This window comes from Elephantulus edwardii, unplaced genomic scaffold, assembly GCF_000299155.1.
Source record: "Elephantulus edwardii isolate Elephantulus edwardi_28Jun2011 unplaced genomic scaffold, EleEdw1.0 scaffold00077, whole genome shotgun sequence".
Classification (NCBI taxonomy): Eukaryota; Metazoa; Chordata; class Mammalia; order Macroscelidea; family Macroscelididae; genus Elephantulus; species Elephantulus edwardii.
The window spans coordinates 13,086,182-13,110,555 of NW_006399827.1; the positions used below are offsets into that span (position 1 = coordinate 13,086,182).

The 24,374-nt window shown below is 37.2% G+C and overlaps 1 protein-coding gene across 2 annotated transcripts in view; it reads left to right on the forward strand.

Moving 5' to 3' along the window:
• The first annotated feature begins 1,205 nt into the window (after positions 1 to 1,205).
• The window catches only part of CDK12 (cyclin-dependent kinase 12), a 40,139-nt gene continuing 16,970 nt past the window's right edge, over positions 1,206 to 24,374 (forward strand). Inside the window, exons 1-7 of one of the 2 annotated variants that reach the window (XM_006889382.1) lie at positions 1,206 to 2,407; positions 2,541 to 2,543; positions 6,677 to 7,555; positions 12,496 to 12,672; positions 13,949 to 14,088; positions 16,994 to 17,164; positions 20,049 to 20,238. In XM_006889382.1, coding sequence (XP_006889444.1) covers positions 1,359 to 2,407; positions 2,541 to 2,543; positions 6,677 to 7,555; positions 12,496 to 12,672; positions 13,949 to 14,088; positions 16,994 to 17,164; positions 20,049 to 20,238 — 2,609 coding nt within the window. In that variant the 5' untranslated portion in view covers positions 1,206 to 1,358. The remainder of the gene's footprint in view (positions 2,408 to 2,540; positions 2,544 to 6,676; positions 7,556 to 12,495; positions 12,673 to 13,948; positions 14,089 to 16,993; positions 17,165 to 20,048; positions 20,239 to 24,374) is intronic. The other variant, XM_006889381.1, reaches the window with a different exon arrangement.

A 24,374-nucleotide genomic window follows, 5' to 3' on the forward strand; every position in this document is an offset into this window, starting at 1 on the left:
AAGTATGTCAGACGAAGAATCCTTGCCTCCAAGGAGCAGCCCGGCTTCACCCTCTCCAGGACAAACCTGTTTGTTCTCTTAGCAGTCCATGGTATGTATATTCCACAATCTTCTCCATCACCACACCTCAAAGGCATCAATTCTCTATCACCCCTAGTCATTGTCCAGCTCTCTGATGCATAGCACGCAATTGCGAAGACTATAGCCCGGATCAGGTGCACCTTAGTCTCCAGCCCAACGTCGTTGCTCTTCAGTACTCTTGAGAGGTCCCTGACAGCTGACTTTCCCAGTGCAATTCGTCTCTTGATTTCCTGGCTGCTGGTACCAAGAGTGTTGACTGTGGAGCCAAGCAAACTAAAACTGTTAATTATCTCGATCTCTTCACCATCTATACTAATGCTGCCAATTGGACCAGTGGTGAGAATCTGTTTTCTTGATGTTGAGCTTCAATTCATTTTGAAGGCTTAAGTCCTTCACCTTCCGCAGCGAGAGCTTTAGGTCCTCCGCAGTTTCAGCAAGCTGCTTTTTGATCAATGAGTTACCAATAAAGTTTTCATGAAAACAAAATCCTGTCATTTCCGTTTCAATAAAGCTTTGTTGGGGGGGGTGGTGAAGAACGAAGAAGAAGAGAACGTTTATCGCGGGAGCCTGCTGAAACGCGTTTCTTGCTAGAGTCTTAGTCTCGCGTTGTTTGACAAAACAAGCGAGATGTAAAGTGGAGCACGAGACCTGATGAAGTCTCGCGATATTTCCTGGGCTTTCCCCCTCCCCCTATCCCAAGTGCCGTTTCGGTTTAACCTAGTGTGTTACTGTGAGTCCGAGGGAACGATTCAGTGTATGAGGTGTTGAGGGAAAGCCGGGGGAAGGAAAAGGACTCCCTTAGGAGCGAGGGACAAAGGCAGCGTGAGGCACCTAGGCCGCGGGATTCCAGCTACAGGAAGCTGCCCCGAGCCGGACTACTGGGTAGGAGAAGGGCCCGCGTAGTCCTCACAGGGCCCCAGAGCTGGAGTCGGCCCCACGGCCCTGGGCCGTCGGCTTAGTACTTCCTCAGCGTCACTGGCTCCGGGTTGGCTCGGTGCGGGGAGGAAAGAAAACAGACTAGAGCAGCTACCCCTGGTCTCGCAACTCCACTGCTGAGGAACTCTCGTTTCTCCTCTGGCTCCTTTACCCCCCACCTCATGTAGGAGGGTGCTGAGAGAGTTGGGAGGGAGGAGGAGCCTGGCTACTGCCCCTTCCCTCCCCACCCCCTTCTAGGGGCGCTTTGGTGCGTGTGGATTTGGGGCTGGGGGGGAGGGTGGGGCTTACTTTGCGAAGTGCTGGGGAACTTTTTTCCCCTCCTTGAGGCCAGGGGAAAGGGCATGCCCAATTCAGAGAGACATGGGGGCAAGAAGGACGGGAGTGGAGGAGCTTCTGGAACTTTGCAGCCGTCAACGGGAGGTGGGAGCTCCAACAGCAGAGAGCGTCACCGCTTGGTGTCGAAGCACAAACGGCACAAGTCCAAGCACTCCAAAGACATGGGCTTGGTGACCCCCGAGACGGCCCCGCTGGGAGCCGTCATCAAACCTCTGGTGGAGTATGACGACATCAGCTCGGATTCCGACACCTTCTCCGACGACGTGGGGTTCAAACCGGACCGGAGAGACAACGACGAGCGCCGGGGAGCCGATCGCGGTGACCGCCTGCACAAGCACCGTCACCACCAGCACCGACGGTCGCGGGACTTCCTCAAAACCAAACAGGCCGACAAAGACAGAACCCAGGAGGCGGCCAGCAAGTCGGCGTCGGCCAAGGACCGGCTGACGGGAAGCTCCAAGCGCTCCAACGAGGAGAACGAGGACTACGGGAAAGCGGCCCCGTCCAAGAGCAGCAGCAGCAAAGAGGCCCGGTCATCCAGGCTGCACAAGGACAAGACCCGCAAGGAGCGGGAGCCGAAGTCGGCCCACAAAGAGCGGAGTAAAAGTCATCGGAAAAGGGAAACACCCAAGAGTTACAAAACGGTGGACAGCCCTAAGCACAGATCCAGGAGTCCCCACCGGAAGTGGTCTGTCAGCCCCAAGCAAGACGACAGCCCCTCGGGAGCTTCTTATAGCCAGGATTACGACCTTAGCCCCCCGAGGTCTCATGCATCCAGCAATTACGATTCCTACAAGAAGAGTCCCGGAAGCACCTCCAGAAGGCAGTCGATTAGCCCCCCTTACAAGGAGCCCTCGGCCTACCAGTCCAGCACCCGATCCCCCAGCCCTTACAGCCGACGCCAGAGGTCTGTGAGCCCCTACAGCCGCCGACGGTCGTCCAGCTACGAGCGAAGTGGCTCCTACAGCGGCAGATCCCCCAGCCCCTACGGGCGAAGGCGCTCCAGCAGCCCGTTCATGAGCAAGAGATCTCTGAGCCGGAGTCCACTTCCCAGGTGAGTGTCTTGTCTTCACAGCCCTTTGGGTCGAGGTTAGGCTTTGAGGCGCTCGGTATTAGCTATGTTGACCTTTGGAGCCCCGAGTGCCCTAGGCATCCATCGCTGACTGGGTCTCTGGCTAAGCTTGCAGCAGGTGGCTCTGGCCGCTCTGTGTAACCCAGAATTAGAGAAGCAGAGGCCAAGACAGCTGAAGGTAGGTAGTCGCTCGAGGGAGCGACTGCTTCACTCGCCAGGTCCTGGTCGAGGAAGAACTTACACAGAGCGATGGTACCCAGAATGGTGCCCAGAGCTTGTCTAGCTATTTCTTTTGCTTCATATTAGTTTGGTTCCCCCCCCCTCCTTTTTTCAATACCACCTTAGTCTTTTGAAAACACTATTAGTACTTTATACTTTACTGACCCTAATTGGAGAACTAAGCAATTACAAATTTTCCTTTGTATTATCTTGAGGCTATTTGATTAGTCCATCTTACCGGGTGTGCTGTCATCCAAACATGTAAGTTTATTCTTTTCCTAATTGAAGGTGTTTTTATAGCTTATTAAATACTTGTAGCTTTTTAATGGATTTTTATGCTGGAAATTTAGAGTGAGTCCTTTTCCCATTTAATGTCATGTTGTGTGCTTTGGCATCGGAACTACCCTTTGCTTACCCTCCAGTGGCTTTTCAGAGGCAGTTAATTTTCAAGGAGGAGATTGTCCATCCTCCCGTGGACCAGCTGGTGGATCTGAACCACTTTTCCCTCATGATTACAATGTTCCTACCACTAGGCCACCAGAGCAGCAAAAACAATTTAATGGTTTTTTTTCCCTTTCTTTTTAACACATACAGCCTATCATTTTTAGAAATATTTCAGTGATATATTTCATTATTCAGTAGTTTACCTTTATTATGTTGTGCAGCTATCAACATTATCTATTTCTCAGTTACTTGATTACTGTTAACCTCCATATTCCCGAAGTATGGACTCCTCTTTCCCCCCCATTTTCTCTTGTCTCTGGTAACCACCAGTAAACTTTGTTCTATATACATTTGCCGTATCTAGGTAATTAAGTGAGCTCATACTGTACTTATCCTTTTCTACTGATGTTTCACTTAGAACAGTGTCTTCCAGGTTCTCATTTTTCTTTATGGCTGAATAATATCCCAATTTGATTTTCTCTCCTTCAACCTTCTTTAGGGTCAATGTCAATTTTTAAACTCTCTTAAAAATCTCTAATAATGCCTTCATGATAATACTTTTGTGAGAAAAGCTTGTTTGTTTGAAATTCTGTTTGAGTGTATTATCTATGAGAAACAATTTTGTTCCTTCATGGTGAACTGTATACTTTCTTTTTGGACTCAACTTTTGTTTGAAAAAGTACAACTTGGGTTTTAGGGTCACATATGACTAGAATATGTTTTGCAACCTTTGGCCAATGATTTAACTTCACCATGCTTGAGTTTCTTTATTTTTAAACTGATACCTATCTATTCCTAGCTTTATTGTGAGGATTAAATTAATAAGGAGTGTATAGCATATTGCCTTTACAGAGTATTACTTCAATGAGTTCTGTCGGTGAGTGAGAATAATGTAAAGAGTAGTAGATAGGAAAATTATGCTAATTTGAAAAATTAATGCATTTTATATGTAATTTGAGCAATTTTTGCTGCCATAATTATTCATAAATTAGTTTGGATACATTTAGCTACAGGTTTTCTACAGCCCAACATCTGAAGTTTCTTGAGTATTTTTCCTTATATTTAAGTTAATAAAAAGTCTAAAATACAAAAAAGTTGAAAATTGTACAATGAATAATAGATATGTATCACCTAGATATTTAAAGTTCAAGTTTTTTGTTGGATGCTTTTTTTTTAAGGGTAATGAGTTGAATTTATGTATAGTAAAATGCACATTTTTTTTAAATTTTATTTTTATTATTTGTGTGCGTGTACTGTCAAATCAGATCTGACTGGTACAGGAGGAGATTGCCCCTCCTTCCCCGGCAGAGCATCTCGTGGATTCAAACCGTGCACCTCTGGGATTGTTAAAATGCACATTTTAAGTGTTCCATTTGTAAGATTGTTTAGTTTTTTTAAGGAACCTTTAAAAAATGCTTTCATACTGTTTGTTTTCTTGAATGAGTTGTTTTCATGAAGATTGAGAACTTTTGCAGTGAAAGGGTTTCAGAATACAGGATTACATTGAAGCGAAAAAATACCTCAGCAAATTTCAGTTAACAACATCTTTGCAGTGATTCCTTTTGGATTCTTAGAGAAAACAGCACATCTGAAGTTCTCCATTTTACTAGTTTAATTGTAAGTAGTGCAATAATAGGGAAAAAGTAGAGACAATACAGTAGTGTAGAATGCAAACAGTACTCACTATGTACTTTTGTTGGAGTCATGAGTACAGTTTAGTTGACTAATGGGAGCATTAGATGTTTGTATTTCATATTTTTCCTTGTTCACTAGAATCCAAGCAGTAAGTAAACAGGTAAAATATGGCATGGTTGCTATATGAAGTTTTTTCTCTTACATGAATAAGCTATTTTATTTTGTTGCTTTTTAAAAATTCTTTGATAAAGATAAAGGGAAATACTGATTATTTGAATTGGGGGAGCATTTGTTCTAGACTACTAGACAAATTTTATTTTGTCCAGTCACACTTTTAGTGTTTTTTTTGTTTTTTGTTTTGTTTTTGCCTTCGCACTGAAGTCTATACAGGTTAGACTTCAGTACAAAAAAAAAGAAAGAAAGTTGGATTTCCATTTAGAATAATCTGCCTCATAAGCTCTTATTTTGTTGCCTAATTCTTTATGAGGAAAATAAATTAAAAAGCTCAATAATACCTTGCTTTCTTAGTGTCTATTAAAAATACCAGTGTACTATTATAAGCATACTTTATTATGAATAAATGATACAAAGAAGAAAAGATTTTCCTAGTCTCTTCCAATTAAATACCACTTTAGTGAAAAAAATTTAAGCTTTGGTAAGCATACCACTGGTTACATTTTATTAATTTTTATTTTATATTGATTTGCATACAAAGTACTGATTAATTCCTAAGTGTGTGTATCTCTCCTTAGTATAGCAAATAACTTATTTTTATTTGAGGTTTAAAGCAAAATTATTAATTGTGAATTTGGCTATTCCTAAATTTGAAAAAAAAAAAATTAAATTCAGTTTCCTTTAGTTGGATGTTGCAGTGTACCATAGAGTTGGAACCAACCCCTAGCTGACCCTCCAGCAAGTTTTCAGAGGTAATTAATTCCATGGTAGCAAATTGCTGATCCTTCTCTCACAGAGGAGCTTGTGACCTCAAACAGCATGTCTTCAGGCTTGCAGCACAGCTTCTTGCCACTAGGCCACCTGAGTAGATAATTTTTTTGTTGTGTAGGGTTTATTTCCTTCTTATAAGTTATTAAACATTTTAGAACAGTTTTAAATATACAGAAAAACTGTGAAGTTATACATGTTGTTAAGTGCCATCGAGTTGCAGGCAACTCATAGCGACCCTATGAAGGAGAGTCCTCACCGCTTGTGCATCTTTCATCCTCTCTCCAGGTTATATTTCACACCCAGTTTCCCTTATTAGCATTTTAGTGGGGTACACTTTTTGCAGATAATAAACCTGTACTGATAACATTTTTAAATTAACTTTTATTGTTAGTTGAATGAAAGTTTATAGGCAAATTGGTTTTCCATGCAATAGATCGTATACATTATATTTGTGATACTAAATCAGTATCATGTTCATGGTATAACAGCACCCCTCATTTTCTCCGTTTCTGTTCATCTTTCTTTTCTGTCTTATACATTATTATTAACTAAAGCCCCTATTTCGTTTATTTGTATTTCCTTAGTTTTGTCTAATGTTCTTTTTACTGTTCTAAATCTGTTGAGGATTATTGTGTGCAAAGATTTTCACTCATAGTGATCTTACAGGGCAGAGTTGAGATGCCCCATGGGGTTTTCAAGGTTCTAATCGTTATGAAACAGATTGCCCCATTTTCCCCATATATAGTGACTCTTGGGTTCAAACCATTGACCTTTGACATAGCAGTCAGGTACTTAACTACTGTGAAACCGGATTTCCTTTCTATCTGAGAAACCACATTATATTTAATTATTCTTACTCCATGGGCTCTTCACTGGAACAGTTTTTCAGACTTATTTCTGATGACGCACAGTATAGTTCTCCGTAATTTGTTTTATTAATCCGTTTTCCTCCATGTATTGCTGTAGTCTGGTTATTCTAAAGTGCCTTTTCCCCTTTTTTTCCTGTAGGAAATCCATGAAGTCCAGAAGTAGAAGTCCTGCATATTCAAGACACTCTTCTCATAGTAAAAAGAAGCGATCCGGGTCACGTAGTCGGCATTCCAGTATCTCACCTGTCAGACTTCCGTTGAACTCTAGCCTGGGAGCTGAACTCAGTAGAAAAAAAAAGGAAAGAGCAGCAGCAGCTGCTGCAGCAAAAGTGGATGGGAAGGAATCTAAGGGTTCACCTATATTTTTGCCTAAAAAAGAGAACAGTTCAGCAGAGACTAAGGATTCAGGCTTGGAGTCTAAAAAATTACCCAAGGTTATAAAATTGGAAAAACCTGCTCCAGATACTGAACTGGGGAATGTAACACATTTAAACACAGAGGTCAAAAATTCTTTAGATACAGGGAAAGCAAAATTGGATGAGAACTCTGAAAAACATCTTGTTAAAGATTTGAAAGCACAGGGAACATCTAAAGACTTTAAGCCTGTAGCATCAAAAGAGGAGATTGTTACTCCAAAGGAAGCAGAGACATTGGAAAAGGAAATTCTTCCACCTCTCCCCACAGTTACTTCTGCACCTCCTTTACCAACTACTACCCCTCCACCTCAGACACCTCCTTTGCCACCTTTGCCTCCACTACCAGCTCTTCAACAACCACCACCTCTGCCTCCTCCCCAACCAGCATTTAGTCAGGTTCTTGTTTCCAGTACTTCAGTTTTACCCTCTTCAGCTCACCCAAGGACATCTACTCTGCCCTCTCAGACAAATTCTCAGCCCTCAGTACAGGTTTCTATGAAATCTCAAGGGTCCGTAACAGCTGCTGTTCCACATCTGAAGACATCAACATTGCCTCCTCTGCCTCTCCCACCGTTATTACCTGGAGATGATGACATGGATAGGTAAGTCACTTAGTTAACTTAAAAAAATGAACCCTTGTGATTCATAAATAATGTCAACTTCGAAGAATAAGAACATTTTTCTTTAAAATTATAGTACCTCCCTCCCTCTAAAATGACAAAAAAAAGTTAATTTTGTAAGAAAGTTATGTCGGTTGTAATATTTAATCAGATATTATGTTGTTAGGTTCCATTGAGTCTGTTTTTTTTCTCCTAAACCCATGGTACAGAATAGAACTTAGCAATATGGTTTTCTGGACTATAATCTTTATCAGAGTAGATCACCTGATCCTTCTCTTACAGAGCCATTATGTGAATTTTAATTACTAACATTCCTTTTAGCAGCTGAGCACTCAACTCTTCTGCTGCCAGGACTCCTATAAGATATTCTTAAAACTCCCAACTTCTTTTTGTTGAGTCACAAGCAATTCATAGTTAAATTGCACCAGAGGAGATTGTTCATTTTTCTACTGGAGTGTTTAGTGAATAGGATGCAAAAATTAATGTAGAATCTTTACTGATTAGAATATACTTCACAGTGGAATAATAGGAAATTTAATGAATTCTTTTGAGTGTTGAGAGTGATACAGATATGAATTTGGTTTTAGGAAAGCATTAGAGACACACTTACTTAATTTCTTGGCAAGAACCACCAAACATTCTTTAGCAAGTATAGTGATACTTACCAAGACAGTCTTTATGTTACTGCTATGTTACTTCAAGCAGATCCTACCTCTATGTTCCCTAGGGTATTAAGTTCCATGTGTTACAGCAAAATTGTTTGTTTTTGTTACAGCAAAACTGTAAGCAGAAAAATATGTTCAACTGATGTTGTATACTAGACCTTTTCCTAAGATTTCATTCCGTTCCAGATGACTTTAGTAATTCAGATAGGGATACATTTCAGCCTTTTAGATCTGTATTCTTCCAAACTCCTTTCTGCCTTTTAAGAATGTGCAAATAAATTAATGGGGGGGGGGAGGCGACAGACAGACACTGCTTAAAAGAATGGCATAAAGTGCATCTTATTCAAGCCATGATCTTTTTAATCACTTGCTGTGGATCTGAGGGTTAGACAGTGAGTAATGATAACAGAAGAGTTGATGCCTTTGAGCTGTGGTGGTGGATAAGAACTCTGAAAAATTGCATGGATTTCCCAAAAAACAAATATGTCTTGGAGACAGGATAACGACGGTGCTCTTTGGAGAAAAAGATGATGAGACTTCGCCTCACATAGTTTGAGCTTTTTGCAAAGGAGGGCCTATTCCTTGGAGAAGAACATGAAAGTTAGAGGGTGAACAAAGGAGAGGTAGACAGACCCTCAACCAGGTAGATTGACATGGTGACTGCCACAGTGGGCTCCAGTGTATCAGGAAGTGTGAAGATGGCACAGGATAGGACAGGGTTCAGATCTGTTATTCATAGAGTTGCTGTGGATTGTACTCAACAACAATAGAGGTGAAAACAGACATGCTCTTTCCTTTACAGTCACAGCTTTGGACACAGCCACAGTCATGATGTTGATGCCTAAGAACTGGATTGCCATATATTTGTCCTTATGGGACTGAGTTGACTTAGCATAATGTTCTTCAGTTCCTCCCAAGTTACAGTCACCAAACTTTTGACCAGTAGTTGAACTTAAATATCACCTAGACACACTTTTTTTTTTAAATTTATTTCATTATTTTCTGTGTGTACCGTCAAATCAGATCTGACTGGTACAGGAAGAGATTGTTCCTTCTTCTCCAGAAGAGCATCTGGTTGCAGCTTCTTGCCACTAGGCCACCAGAGCTCGCCACCTAGAGACTCTTGAGTACTTAATAGAACTGTTTTTTACTGAATGAGCTCCATTGAAGGGTAAAGACTATCGTATTAGACCGTCATTATTAAAGAGTTGGTTTAACAAAGATTTGAGCTCTGTTCAAATAGTTCATTCCATATCTTATATTCGTTCTTTCATAAACAGACAAGAACTCTACGTTTCCAAAAGCAAAATTTTCTTAGTAGCAAACATTAAACTTTGGAGAAAATAAAATGCAGTTGTAAAACTATTTCAGCTTGCTTGAATAGATGATGAGATAATTCAGATAATTTTCTTATTCTTCCAGTGAAGGACAACTAAGAAGATGGATTTTTCTGAATAGTGAAGAATTGAGATGTTTTAAGAATATTTTGACTTTGGTAGTTGAGATAGGGATTTTTCTTTCCTAAGGTATAAAAATTGGAAAATTTAAAAAAATTGCTCTGATAATCCTGATTTCAAGATTTCATTTTACACTGCCCAGTTCTTGTTTATGCATGGTACAGTGTAACATAGATTGTTTTCATTCTGTCTCATTTATATAAGAATGAAAATTGATAAAAGTAGTAAGTTTTGAAATTGTATTATTTTATATTTAGAATATTCTTTATTGGAGATGTTAGAAGTTTGCTTACAAAGGGCAGCAACATGATTTAAGGTCCATTGCAAGGGATTAGGGTTTTGGGTTTGTTTGGGTATTTTTTTTTTACCAGTGGCAGTATCTTATTTCAGTATTATAAAAGAGAATTAACATTGATATCAGGAAAAGGTCTAATTATTAGATCCCATGCTTCCCTTTAAACTTTCTACTTTTATTATGATATATATAGGTCTACGACCTAAAGAGAGCACTTAAATTTACTAGTAAAATCTATGGCAAAATATTGTTTGGGTATTTTGCAGAATAGCATCCAGCCAGCTTAAGGCCATTTGCAGCATGGGAAAAGATTAAACTCACCTGGAATAAATTTGTTTGATTAAAAAGAGAAAAACTTAAGAAAACAATAAAAACAAGTCAACAATCAACTCCACCAATAATTGAAAACCACTGTTCTTCCTTAGTTCCATACTTCTCCATTAATTGCACATTTGTTTGGGTATTTTTAGGATACTGTGAATATGCTTGTTAAAAATTTTTGGATTTTTTCCCCCCCTTCTCCATAACAATCTGTCAGAAAATAGAGGATTTTATTATGACTGAGATTTTTTTTTTTTACTGTGATATTTCTTTTTTTTTCTATAATTATATTTTATTAATTTTCATAAACATTTACAGAGATTTTGGGTTTCCATTCATTCATTGTTGCACTGTGACTGAGATTCTTAATTAATACCACAAAGAAAAAATTTACTGTCTACCATGATTTGATTTGTGGGCATGCATTAGTATGCTCTCCTATAGGTTCCTGTCTTTTCTGAGGATATTCATAATGCTGAATCGTTTCTTTATTCATAGATAAATTGAGATGTTAAAAGGTTGCTGCTGAAAACGTACTTTTTCTTTCTATTGCAGGAAAGCTATGTTTTCCCACTCTTATCACCCTACCTTAAATTTATTCATTATCCCCTCCCTCACCATACCACCCTTGCTCTCAGTTTTTTTTTGAGAGGATTTTAACTGGTTATCAGGGGGAAGAATATAAGGAAGGAAGGAGTTAAAGGGCATGTGGACCTTCCACCCCCTCAAGCCCCTCTTTTACCCCTAAATCTCTACTTTGTCCAACTGCCTTACCTTTCTTGTTCTTGTAAATTGACCTAGCCAAGGACCTGCCAGTTTTTTTCTGCTGTCTCCTGATGTAAATACACTATTTTTTTTTCCTTTAAAAATAATTTAGTACTATTCAACCTTGCCCCTTCCCTCCTCCAGCTGTATTTCAGCTTCTATCTTATGCCCTTAAGGTGTCTCTCCTCCCCCTATCCTAGAGGATTGGGAGAAATAGAAAAGTTCCTGATAATTTTAGTTTCCACTGTAAGGCTTTTCTGTGTACAAACCTTCATGCAATACATTATTGACATAAAAAAAGAGGAAAAAATTTAGACGTTACCGTGAAGGGCTGGCTTTTTGTTGCCAACTTGACATAATGTTTTTGAGGTAGTTTGAGATTGTTTTGCTGTACATTTTTAGTTTGAAAGTTATTTACTGATAAATGTTGCTCAGAGATATTGTACTTCATATCAATAAAAGAATTCCATACAGTTCCACAATTTTTATTTTCACTATAACTGTATTTTTTTTGCAAAATACTATGTTCTTTTTTTCCAAATTCTCTCCATTTCTTTGGGAATATAACTAAAAAAAAAACTCCCTGAAAATTAATAAAATATAATTATAGGAAAAAAAAAAACAACTCCCTGCAGTAAAGACAGTAAAGTAAACTCATTTGGAACCCAGCACTGGGTTTCCATGGCTATAAAGAACAATAGGATAAAGAGTGTCCATCTTTCTCCTGATGATCGATAAGAACCACTTCAATCTTTAGTTTTTGGTTTGGCATTGCAGTTTGGTACATAATATTGAAATGATGAGTGGTCTCCTCCCAGCCTTGGAAACCTAATAATAGGTTCGTATGAATTACAACCTGTTCATAATGGATGATTTTTAGTAATAGTTCTAAATTTTTGAGTGCTCATTATATATATTTTTGCTGGTTAAAATAAAGAGTAATTTTTATAAACTCTTTGAAATAAAATGTACTTTGTGACTTTTTCATGATTACTGCTTATGTTTTATTTCATTCCCGAGTATGCAAATATAAGGAACTTGAAGAAGATCATTTACATTTAGTACTTAAGTGTAATAATCCCAAATTTCACTGACCTTTTAATATGCTAGTAAGAGAAAGATGGACAGTCTCCTCTCAATGTGACCTAGAGCTTCTGAAAAGTCAGTGAAGTGACAACTTTGAGTTGCTTCCAAATAAGTGGTGCTGAGTTAATATGCCATAGATTTTGTTTTGCAAAGCTAAGTTTTTAAAACTCTGATAATCTTCCTTTTTTAGACCTTATGGTGGAGTTTGTTCCTCCTTAAAAGTGAAATAGTTACGGTATTTTAATAGCCTGGTATTATAATCTTTGAAAACTTTTGTTTGCTTATTTTAAAAGTAATTGTGATCAATGTCTTCTCTTCTCCTCCATTGTTTAGTCCAAAAGAAATTCTTCCTTCAAGACCTGTAAAAAGAGAGAAGGAACAGAGGACACGTCACTCACTCATGGACCTTCCTCTCCCTCCAGAGCTGCCTGGTGGGGATCCATCTCCTCCTGATTCTCCAGAACCAAAGGCAATCACACCACCTCAACAACCATATAAAAAGAGACCAAAGTGAGTTTTAGGAACTACCTTCCCCCCCCCTCAGATACATCAGATAGTTGGTATATTTTTTTCAGTTAATCTGTTGAACTCTGCATTCATCATAGTATAGGAGCTACCTATTCTTAATTACAACTTCTTTACCTTTGGGGCTAAACCTCATATTTTTATTCCATAATCTATGCCTGTAATATAAAAGTTTTTATGAAAGAAAGCATTTCTAAGAGACAGCTGTTCATCTGCATCTAGAGATAGCTGGCTGTGATTTCAAAAAGCAGTAATATCCAAAATATGTAACAGTTACTGACTTCATCTTGTCCTCTTGAGTTCATGATGAGTTGAGAGGTCATAGTGAATAATATTGAAGAAAAAAGACCTTTTATTCAGGATATGTCAACCATGCAGACGTAGGTGAATGATTAGTAAGAGATTTTTAAATCTTTAAACTACAGCGCTTAAATTGCTATTCCATTAAAGTGCTAGGATCAGTTTTAATCTTCTGATTTTCAGTATTTCTTTCTTAATAAAAACAATTTTATTTTACCAGTAGCCCCATGTTTTGGGGTTATTTTTCATTCTGTAGTTGAGGTAACTGAAAATAAACTGAACTTGGAAAGTAAGCAGTAAACATTATTAAACCTATAATTTATACTTAGGAGAGTCATAAAATAGTATGATTGTTTTACGTATTAATGATGTGTCTGGTAATAAAGAATGCCAGGATACAAGGCTCTGATGTATTGCTGGCTGTGATGGTTATGATTATGCCACTTTACCTAGACCATAAGTCTTAGCGTCTGTCAGGTTATATAATGTAATGAAAATCCCATAGTGTGAATTTTTGCATTATGACCTGGGTTTTGTAACCTAACCAACTTGAAAGTGGATCCTTTTCTTCTCCTTGGTTAAGAATGAGGACTTTTAAGTCTTCCTGAAGCTGATGCCTTTGTCTTGACCAGTGAGAAATACTAGTAAACTGTTTCTAACATTTGATTAATGTCTTTTTAATAAAGAAGGAATCCTGGTAGTAGTACATTATATTTTTTGCTAAGTGAAAAGCAGACAGTGTGAATCCACCAGCTGCTCTGAAAATTTATAAGCCTTGGAAGCCTGATGAAGGATTGCTGTAAGTTGCAATTAGCTTGACAGCAGTTTTTGAGTTTTTTAAGAGAAATAGATTCCTAAAATACTGGACCCAATGAAATCATCATAAAATAATTGTTTTCCTCATCCAGTAGAATTAATTTTTTTTTAAGTCATGCTTTTTATTTTGTTTTGTCTTTTTTAGAATCTGTTGCCCTCGTTATGGAGAAAGAAGACAGACAGAAAGTGACTGGGGAAAACGCTGTGTGGACAAATTTGACATTATTGGTATTATTGGAGAGGGAACCTATGGTCAGGTATATAAAGCCAAGGACAAAGATACAGGTGAGTATTGTCCTGGTAGCAAAGATGATTCAGTGATAAAATTTTCATTTTTCATGCAGGAAACTTGGAGTCAATTCTTAACCAGCACACCTTATGCACATCTACTACCCATCAGTAGAGTATTGCATTTAGCTGTGGTGCTAAATAGATTTTAGTAGGAACAAAATATCTAAGATGGACTAGGAAGAAAACTCTGGTGATCAGCCTGTGAGAACCCTTTAGAGTCTGATCCATAACCGTTCATGGGAATGCAGGACCAGGCAACACTTTTGTTGTGTGCAAATTGAGGGCTGACTCTACAGCAGCCAACAATAACAGAATATTGAGCAAAATTTTTATATTTCAGAAGGTTAATAATTTAGTAATGCTAGTGTCTTCTTCAGTGCTCAGGCCGTTCGTTCATAGGGTTGCTATGAGTCGTCTACGATTCAACGGCACCAAACAACAATAGTGTCTTCTTAGCACCGTGATTTTGTGTTGTTTTACTAAATAAAATGTTGCAGAATCAAACCCACCAGCCCCTCAGAAAGATTTAACAATCAATTTTGATAAAGATTATAACCTTGGAATCTCAGTTATTGTTAAGTGCCATTGAGTCGGAATAGACTCATAGCTGACCTTCCAGCAGGTTTTCACACAGGAGAACATTGACCGTCTTTGTCATACTGAGCAGCTGGGAGAGTAGAACTGACTTTGGGTGACTTTGGGTGGACAGTGCAATTCCTTTCTTTATTTTCATCAGTCTGTGGACTGTATTTTTGTGGCAGTATTTTTATGTTGTTGGCTGCTGTAGCCTATGTTCTGTTATGACACAACATTGTTGTTTGTTGTTGTTATGTGCCGCCGAGTCGTTTGCAACTCATAGCGACCCTATGTACAACAGCCCTAAGCCCTGCTCTATCCTGCGCCAGCCGCACGGCCTCTGACACACCCATCCCTATTACCCCAGTCACCGAATCAATCCATCTCATAGAGGGTCTTCCCTCCTGCGCCGTCCCTCCACCCTCCCAAGCATGATGTCCCTCTCCAAGGACCCATCCCTCCTGGCAACATGTCCAAAGTATGTCAGACAAAGCCCCAGAATGCTTGCCTTCAAGGAGTAGCTTGGTTTAATCCTCTCCAAGATGAATCTGTTTGTTTTCCTGGCAGTCCATGGTACATTCAGTACTCTTCTCCAGCACCACAGCTCAAAGGCATCAACTCTCCTTCTGTCCTCCCTAGTCACTGTCCAACTCTCTGATGCATAACAAGCGATTACAAAGACCATGGCCTGTATCAGGTGCACCTTAGTCTCCAGAGAGACACCATTGCTCCTGAGTACTTTAGAGAGGTCTCTAACAGCAGACTTTCTTACTGCATAGGATCAAAACTGTATCATATATATAATATGGATTCCATCTCAATGTCGGGATGACAAAAATCCTCACCACTGGGCCAATAGGCAACATTGGGATAGATGGAGAAAAGATTAAAATGGTCAAATTATTTCATCTTGATTAGATCCACAATCAGTATCTGTCTAAAAAAGAGAAAATAGGCCCTTGAGGCACAGGACCCTAAGCATCTCTGTGAAAGGGCCAGAGAGAGTAAAAATAACACAGCCTCTCACTTCTCCGGAGCAGAAAGCAGATGAAAAGCCCAGCCCCATGGTGTCTCTAGAGCCCCAGCAGCAGAGGTGTGATTATTCATTGCTGGCTCACAGACTCGCAGTTACGGTACCAACAGTGGGGTTTATTAGGGAAAGAAGTTGGAGAATTGGGGAGGCAAAGACTTAACACAATAATATTAACCCAAAGAAGTTCATGTTTTAGCCCAGTAGTTCCAAGGCACAAATCCTCAGTCCAAGTTCTGGTTTTGGTTCAGCAAGTAGTTTTTCTTTTCATCATCAGAGTAAAGAACAGCAAGATCTAACTGTGGCCAGCACAAATACAAGAAGCCTCAGGTCACACTTTGCCATCATTTATGCACAGCAGTGCCAATTTCTCCTCCACCCCCTGCTCTCACCTGAGTCTAGATGGATTGACAGGGTGACTGTACCTGTGGGCTCAAATATATCAGATATGATAAGATAGGTTTCATAATCTGTTATTGATAAGGTTTGTATGAGTCATACTCAGCACGTAGTAACAATAGGGGTAGTGCTGTTCTTCCTGTAGGGTGTGAATCAGAACCAAATAACCACAGTGGGTAATGTTAGGTGAGTTTGGCATTTCCTATTTGGTCTCCAAAATTTATTAAGTACTCTAAAATTGTTCAAAGAATAGTATAGTTACTAATTAATGTAAAACTTTGCTCTTTTTTATTGCTCATTATAAACATTTTTATAGCTCATTGAAAATGCAAGAAATGAGAAAAAGAAAAATTTATGTTGTTGTTTGTGTGATAAAGGGGCATTCTTAAATATAGAAGTTAATTATGAGTGTATTTTAGCCTTCTGAGTTTTTTAGTTTTAACTGAGTATTATATAGTCCTTAAACTATTTACCAATAAGCTAGTAAAGCAATAAAATACTGTTAAATGGGTCTAAGTTGATAGTTAACTATTTAGCTATCTGTTGTTAATAACTTAAATACTTCTAAATCTTGGGGGGAAAAACCTGTCTTAAAAGATGAGAGGAGCATAGAGTTGTGGGTTTTTCCCCCTTTAAGATATGTATATAAAAGGCACACAAGGATCTGGCAAATATACAACAATGAGTGAATATTTTTTAAAAAGTGAACCAAGAGAGGGGGAAGGAAGAGGGAGTAAGGAAAATGTACAATGAATGAGTGAAAATCCAACTTTTCTGTAAACTTTCATTAAAATCACAATAATTTAAAAAAAAAAATAGTATCTAATGGCTGGTTCAGGATGGTAACCAAAAGTGCTAATTAATAATAATAATAGTTTTACTTTATTTTGACAGGGGAATTAGTGGCCTTGAAGAAGGTGAGACTTGACAATGAGAAAGAGGGCTTTCCAATTACAGCCATTCGTGAGATCAAAATTCTTCGTCAGTTAATCCACCGAAGTGTTGTTAACATGAAAGAAATTGTCACAGATAAACAAGATGCATTGGATTTTAAGAAGGACAAAGGTACTTGCAAAATATTTGTTTCTGCATGGTAGTATAACTTTGTTTTCCTTTTTAAACTTGTCTTTGGAAACATTTAATAGATGGTGCTCAAGTATAGTTTTTTTCCTGTATTTCTTCCAGAATTTAGATACTGGTAGATTGCTCTTCCGCTGAATAGTGCTTGCTTATAAAATATTTCATCAGTGTACTCTTTAATACCTTGAGAAATCATTAAATTGTTAAAATATGTATTCGATAGGTCTGAAATTTTTCTAAGTCATTTGTGGTTGGGTGGTTGTTTTTTGTTTTTTTTCTTCTTTAGAAATGACAACAGTAATTGAAATTAAAATCTATTTGGAGGATAATGTTTCCCATTTTTGCCATACTTAAATTTTACATAGCCTACACATTATATCCTCTAACTTAACCTTTTTTTAAAGCATCTCAGAACACAGCTTAGAGATGGTCAAATGAAGTGATGAGTATATTTTGGAATGTTAGTAGAGAATGTGATTAAGGTACATAAAATTAGGGAAACACAGATAAAGTGAAGCTATATGAATATACCGTGGACTGCTAGGAAAACAAACCAGGTTCATCCTAGAGAGGATGAAACCAGTCTGCTTCTTGGAGGAAAGGATTCTGAAGCTTCGTCTGACATATTTTGGGCATGTTGTGAGAAGGGACCAGTCCTTGGAGAGGAACATCTTGCTTGGGAGAGTGGAGGGTCAGGGCAAGAGAGGAAGACCCTGCTTGAGTTGAGGTGTAGATGTGTCATAGACAATAAGGTTGGCATAGGATAGAACAGCATTTAGGGCTGTTGTACTTAGGGTCACTGTGAGTCACAAGCGTCTCGAAGGCACCTAACAACCACATACGTATTTTATAAAGGATCAAGGATATTAGTCCTAGAGGTAGCAGCACCTTTAGAATTTGTGAAAAGTAGGTGGTTTTTTGGTGGGTTTTTTCCCCCTTGTTGTATATTGTCAAATCAGATCCCACAGGCACAGGAGGAAGTTGCCAGTGAAGCATCTGGTGGATTCAGACCACGCACCTTTGGTATTGCAGTGCAGCTTCTTGCCACTAGGCCACCAGAGCTCCCTTGAAAAGTAGTTTTGAGAGAGAAGCAGGGACTGGGAGGGAAGAGGCCGAAAAAGAATAAGTAGTTTTAAAGTACCTTTTTTGGCAGTTTAAAATCACTAACAGCTCTTCGAGAGAAAGATAGTCTTCTCATGATTTACAGCCTCTGAAAATCGATTCACTATCAGTTGTTTTAAACTTGACAGTGATGAAGCTTTGGCAAAGTGCTCACTTTTAATCTGTAACTAAGTATATATTTCTGTGGTGGAAAAATTGTAAATACAGAAGAATGGGAAGAAGAAAATGGTTTCTTACTCCTGTCAGTATATCATCAGCCGTGAAAACCTTTACAGTTTTAACATTCTCACACACTTCATTTCAGCACTTTGTAGTATACATAGTATGTTATTTTAATGTAACTGAGTATTTTTAATATTCTCTAAATTCACATGTCATAGACAGCTTTCACTAGTAGTAAAAGTGAAGTAGATTAACTTAGTTACTTCGCCATTTCCCTGTTGCCTTCCAGTTTTTCCTGACAGTATAAGAATATCGCACATGAACATTTTCTGTATAAATCTTTGGCTTTTTTATTTATTTCCTGGGTATAACGTCTTAGAAGTAGGATTTCATATTTAATATTCACTTATTTTTAAGAAAGGCAGTAACAAGTTATGTCCTAACAGTGAGTGTAGTTTTCATTGTACCATGTCCAATATTAAGCCTATTTTTCATAAAAATGTATCTTATTAGGTGAAATGATGATGCCATTATTTTGAAGTACATGCTATACATTACATTTGAGTTTTTTCCCCCATAATGATTATGAGTTTTATTTACTTTCTCTTGTGAATTGTTTGTGGTTTTTTTAAAATCCTGTATTGATTTCTCTTCAGATTTTACTATTTTTGTTATTAATTTTATGAGATCTTGGATATATCTAAGAGATCTTAGATTTCTTCAAATATTTTGTGAAAGCTTTCGATCTACACTTAAAAAACACATGTGTGTTTAAAATTATATGTACTATTAATACACTTTATATGACACTCCCTAGATTAATCATGCCTAGATCATTACTTTTCTTCTTTTTTTACTTTTTACTTCTGAAAGACAGAATTTTGGACTACGTCGTCATTGTAACTAAACCTAATAATTCTTTTGTTCTCAAAGTTGTATATCTTACACCCTGCCAAAAGTGGAAAGATAGTGTGGATTTCAGATCTTAAATAGTGCTTCTGAAGTAGCTCTCACTCCTTTTATGTACTTTTAAATTTAAAGATTGAATCAGATGATTGACCTTTTTTTCTTTCCACTTTCAAATACTATGTATTTCACTAATAATGTATACCATATAGATATTGCCTCTGGCATATTATGTGTCCTGTTAATTTATATAAAGACTTCACAAAAATAATCATAGTTAATATGTAACATGATATGGCTGTTACAAGTAAAACATTTAGTTAATGACGCAGTGCGCTGAATTTGACTGTAGGTCTGTAATTTGCTAACTAGATCATAGAACTGAATACAAGTTGATGTGGATGGCCAGTGTTTCCTTGAGTTTTAAGTTGTTCAGAAAGTACTGGATTAGTAGTTAAAACACTAACCCAACCAGTAGTTCTGTCGTTTATTATGAGAAGAAACAAATTACCCAAATAATCTAGTATCTTCATTCATAAAGTTTACAATTAAAATATTTTGCCAGTCTAGTGATCTTATTAACAACTCCAAAACTGTATGAAAATTAAGACATATTAGTATCCTTTGTTAATTCTAATTTGTTTTTTTTATTTATATTTATGTTTTTAATCTTATTTAGGTGCCTTTTACCTTGTATTCGAGTATATGGACCATGACTTAATGGGACTACTAGAATCTGGTTTGGTGCACTTTTCTGAGGATCATATCAAGTCATTCATGAAACAGCTAATGGAAGGATTGGAGTATTGTCACAAAAAGAATTTCCTGCATCGAGATATTAAATGTTCTAACATTTTGCTGAACAATAGGTAAGGTAGTAACCAGATAAGTTTAAACAAATTTATTCTTCTCTATCCCTTAATTTCTCCTAGTAACTGGGGATCATAGACAGACCCAGTATTTTAAGGTTGTTTCCCCCCCCCACCCCCCCAATTTACATACATCTGTTGTTTTTACTTGAGGAAAAACCTTGATTAGGGATAACTGATCAGCAGAGCCTTCTACTTCAGTTTTAGTAAAAAATTAACAGAATTGTAAAGGTTTTGGTGGGTTGGGGTTTTTTTAATTTTTTTTAATTGATATTATAAAAAAACGTTTACAGAAAACTTGGATTTCCATTCATTCATTGTTGCACATTTTCATCGCTACCCACGCTGTAAAGGTTTTTTTTAATTGAAGACATTTTAGGGAAATCATCTTGTAACTGTATTCAGAAAGTTTTGCCATAGTTAGTAGATAACAGTTATTATGTAGTGGAAAATATACTGCTCTTTCCTAATTTCTTTTGAGTCTTCTCTCATTTTACTGCATTTCAAAGTAAATAGGTGGATTTGGTGATTGATCTGTCCAACATTTAGGTTATAATAGTATAGACAAAAATTTGAAGAATAGATGTAAATGTTTGGAAATTTTCAAACTAGAAAGTTGTATCATCTGCTTTTTTTCTACTCTGATTAATTGCAGCACTGTCAAATGCTTAAGTACTTCAAGAATTTAAATTTTTTTCCCCTTTTCTGGGTAATCCTTTTTTTTCCCATTATTTTTTGTGTGTACCATCAAATCAGATCTGACTGGTACAGGAGGACATTGTTCCTCCTTCTCTAGCATAGCATTTGGTGAATTTGAACTGTGCACCTCTGAGCTTGCAGTTGCAGCTTCTTGACACTAAGCCACCAGAGGTCGCCTGTAATCCTTTTTTTAAAGAAAAAAATTATTTCACTGTTACACACACTTCCTACCCCCCCCAAGACCACAGTCTACGTTACTATGTTTGCATTTCTTTTTATGGAATCTTGTCATGACAATAATACCTAATCATATATTCCTTTTAAACAGTTCTCTCCCTCATCTGTTTAAGTGCAGTATACATTATTTATCCCCTTTTTTCTTAGGTTCCCCCCAACCCTAATGTCATTTCCATTCTAAACAGTGCCATGTTTGTCCTTTTGTGCCTGAGATATTTCACTCAGCATAATGTCCTCCAGGGTCACCCATTTTGTATATTATTTCATGAGTTCTTTTTTTTTAATCCAGCTTAGTACTCCATTGTGTGACTATACCACAGCTTCTCTATCCATTCGTTTCTTGATTTAAAAAGAAAAATCACAAGTTTTAATTTTTTTTTTAATTGCCCTATCTTTTATGATATAAAGAGCAGGCCAGTGTTAGGGAGTTTTTTTGGTAATTATTAAATAGTTCATACCCATCTTTCTCAGATTCACTCATGGTTTTAAGCCTTTCTGTTCAATCTTGTTTAACAGACATATGTATAAAAAAATATAGAGTGATTATAACACTTTATCATCCCTTTATGGTTTGGAGTGCTTAGTCTTCTAGGTTTGTCTCTTTCTGCTTTGGTTTTAGTTAAAAGTCCTATGTGGGATGATTGATCACCATTTAGAGTTAAGAGTCTAGTAGAGGAGTTAAATAAATAAATTGGTTAATTTAGTAAGCATTTTTAAGCCCATTTATATTTTTATTTCTTAAGCTCCTCAGTATTGGAGCAAGATACATAATAACAAAGGATAAAGGTAGACAGTTACAGGGACCTAATTTGGAGATCTTACATCCTCCTGAAAAATTTAAACTCTATAAGTAATAGAGAACTAAAGAAAGGTACTGATTAAGGTTTTTGTTTGTGTCCTTTTAATTATGCAAATAATGCATTATTTTAAATTGTGAGATTGTACAAATATTACACAGTGTAAGGGAAATAAAATTATTTAGGTTCTAGGAAAGAGACAGCTTGTCTTCTGTGACTAAATGGAGACTATTTGGTATAAAGACTTCAGGAAGGGAGACCTATTAAGAAATGATGACTGAATTAACCCAAGCAATACAGATGTTATAAACAGGATAAATTCATAGGCCAGTAGAAACTGGTGAGTGAGTGGGGAAATGAATATGAAAAAGTGCTTGATATAAAGTGATTTAGATAGATTATAAGGCCTTAAAAGAGAATCTGAAAATTAAACAGTGATGACAATACTGTGTGAATAAAGTCAATGAAGAGAACAACAGAAGTATGTAGGTCTTCTTTATTTTTTAAATTTTAAGTATGGCAGAGATTTGGGCATATTTAAATGTTAAAAATAAAAATCAATAAGGCGGGTGGGAGAAAAGTGCAACAATGAATGGAAATCCAGAATCTCTGTAGATGTTCATTGAAATTAATAAAAAAAAATCAGTAAGGCAAAGTTGAAGATTCTACAGAGAACCAAAACAATTTAAAGAAATAAGATTCTAAAGGAAGCTCTGGCCCTAGAGGCAAGAAGCTGCACTTCAATCCCTAAGGCACGCAGTTTGACTCCATCAGATGCTCCACTGGAGAAAGTGGGGCAGTCTCCTCCTATGCCAGTTGGATCTGACATGAAACAGAACAAAAAAAAAAAAAGACGGTTCTAGAGGAGTTGAGATCAAAGTAATAAATAGAGGAGATTATTCTGGATTAAACAAAAAAAGGATTTGCACGTTTTCTGTAATTATAGGGAAGAAGAAAGAAAAAGATTTTTAGATTCAAGTAACTTTATAGATAAAAAGTTAAGGAGCTTTCATTTAAAGACTTCAGTAAAAAAGAAAAAACTTCTTGAGAATGAGAGGGTAGGAAGTGGAATACAATATTTAAGTAGAATGCAGAGCGCAACCAAGTAGAGTAAGTAACCAAGTTACTTACATTACTTACCAAAGACATAAAATTCATTCCCACTCATTGTGACCATCAGGTTTCTGAAGATTCTCCATCTTAAAGGACAACTAGTGGATTTGAACTGCTGGCTTTGATTAGCACCACAATATCTAATTCAACACTCAATTAGAACTTCTTCATAGACAAGTAAAAAGGCTTACAAACAGCATTTGAGGACCTGAAATAGGAAACTACACATTTTGCAGTAGCACCAATCTATGTATTTTTCTTCAATTTCTACTAATCTAGAGTCAGAGACAATAGTTTGCTAAATTGAAATACTATATAAAAGAGATATACTACAAGGTAATGAAGGTATCAAGTACTTGAAGATCTGTGATCAAAAAACCAATCAGTGATCTGTGAAATGAAACCTTGCAAATTCCTTTTTTTCCCCGCTCTCTCACTTATTCTTAAGATGTTCTGTCTGAATAAACAGTATTTAAGGACATTTTTATTTTACATTGCCAAATGTTTATCCATAGTTTTACACTTCATACTGTATATAAGGCTTTATTTGGAAGGGAATAGCAATGAGTAAAATTGCTATCAGGCCAGGCTATCTATATACTATTTATATTTAATGTACATTTATTTAGTACTGTAGGTGGTTACATAATTAAGTCAAAATATGTAGGACCAAATGTCATTACATTTGTAACATAAATTTTCCAGAAAGAAAAAAAGAGAAATGTAGTAAGCACTTGACTGTTAAATGAAAAGTTGATTAAACCATGCAGGAGTGCCCTGGAAGAAATAATCTGTGCTTCTGAAAAGTCAACAACCTTGAAAACCTTGTGGAGCACAAATCTACTCTGTGGCACATCAAGTGGATGGCTGCTGGTTTGGCTTTTTTCATTTATATGTCAGAGAAAGGACAGTGGACGGTGATGGTTTAATATTCGAATACACCCAATCTATGCAAGACATGTGCCTTTGATTCTCGACCAGTATACTTCAAACACAGCCATCCCTCCAGTCTTATGCATTTGTAGTGATGCTAACTAAACTGGTTTGTTTCAGTGAAACATCCAGACTTAGCCAGTAAGAAAAAAATCATGTAGATCGCAATAGTTTGATTCTTCATGTATCAGGGACTGATTCAGTGCAATTTAACATGTGTGAGACAGGAAATATAAGTGGGTGATAAAACTGTAATTTTTATTCCTGCTGTGTGCTTTTATCCTGGTATGCTAAGGGATTAGAAGTCTTGTATGTCTCAATATATAAGAATCAAGTCAGCTGTTTCTTCAGTCCTTT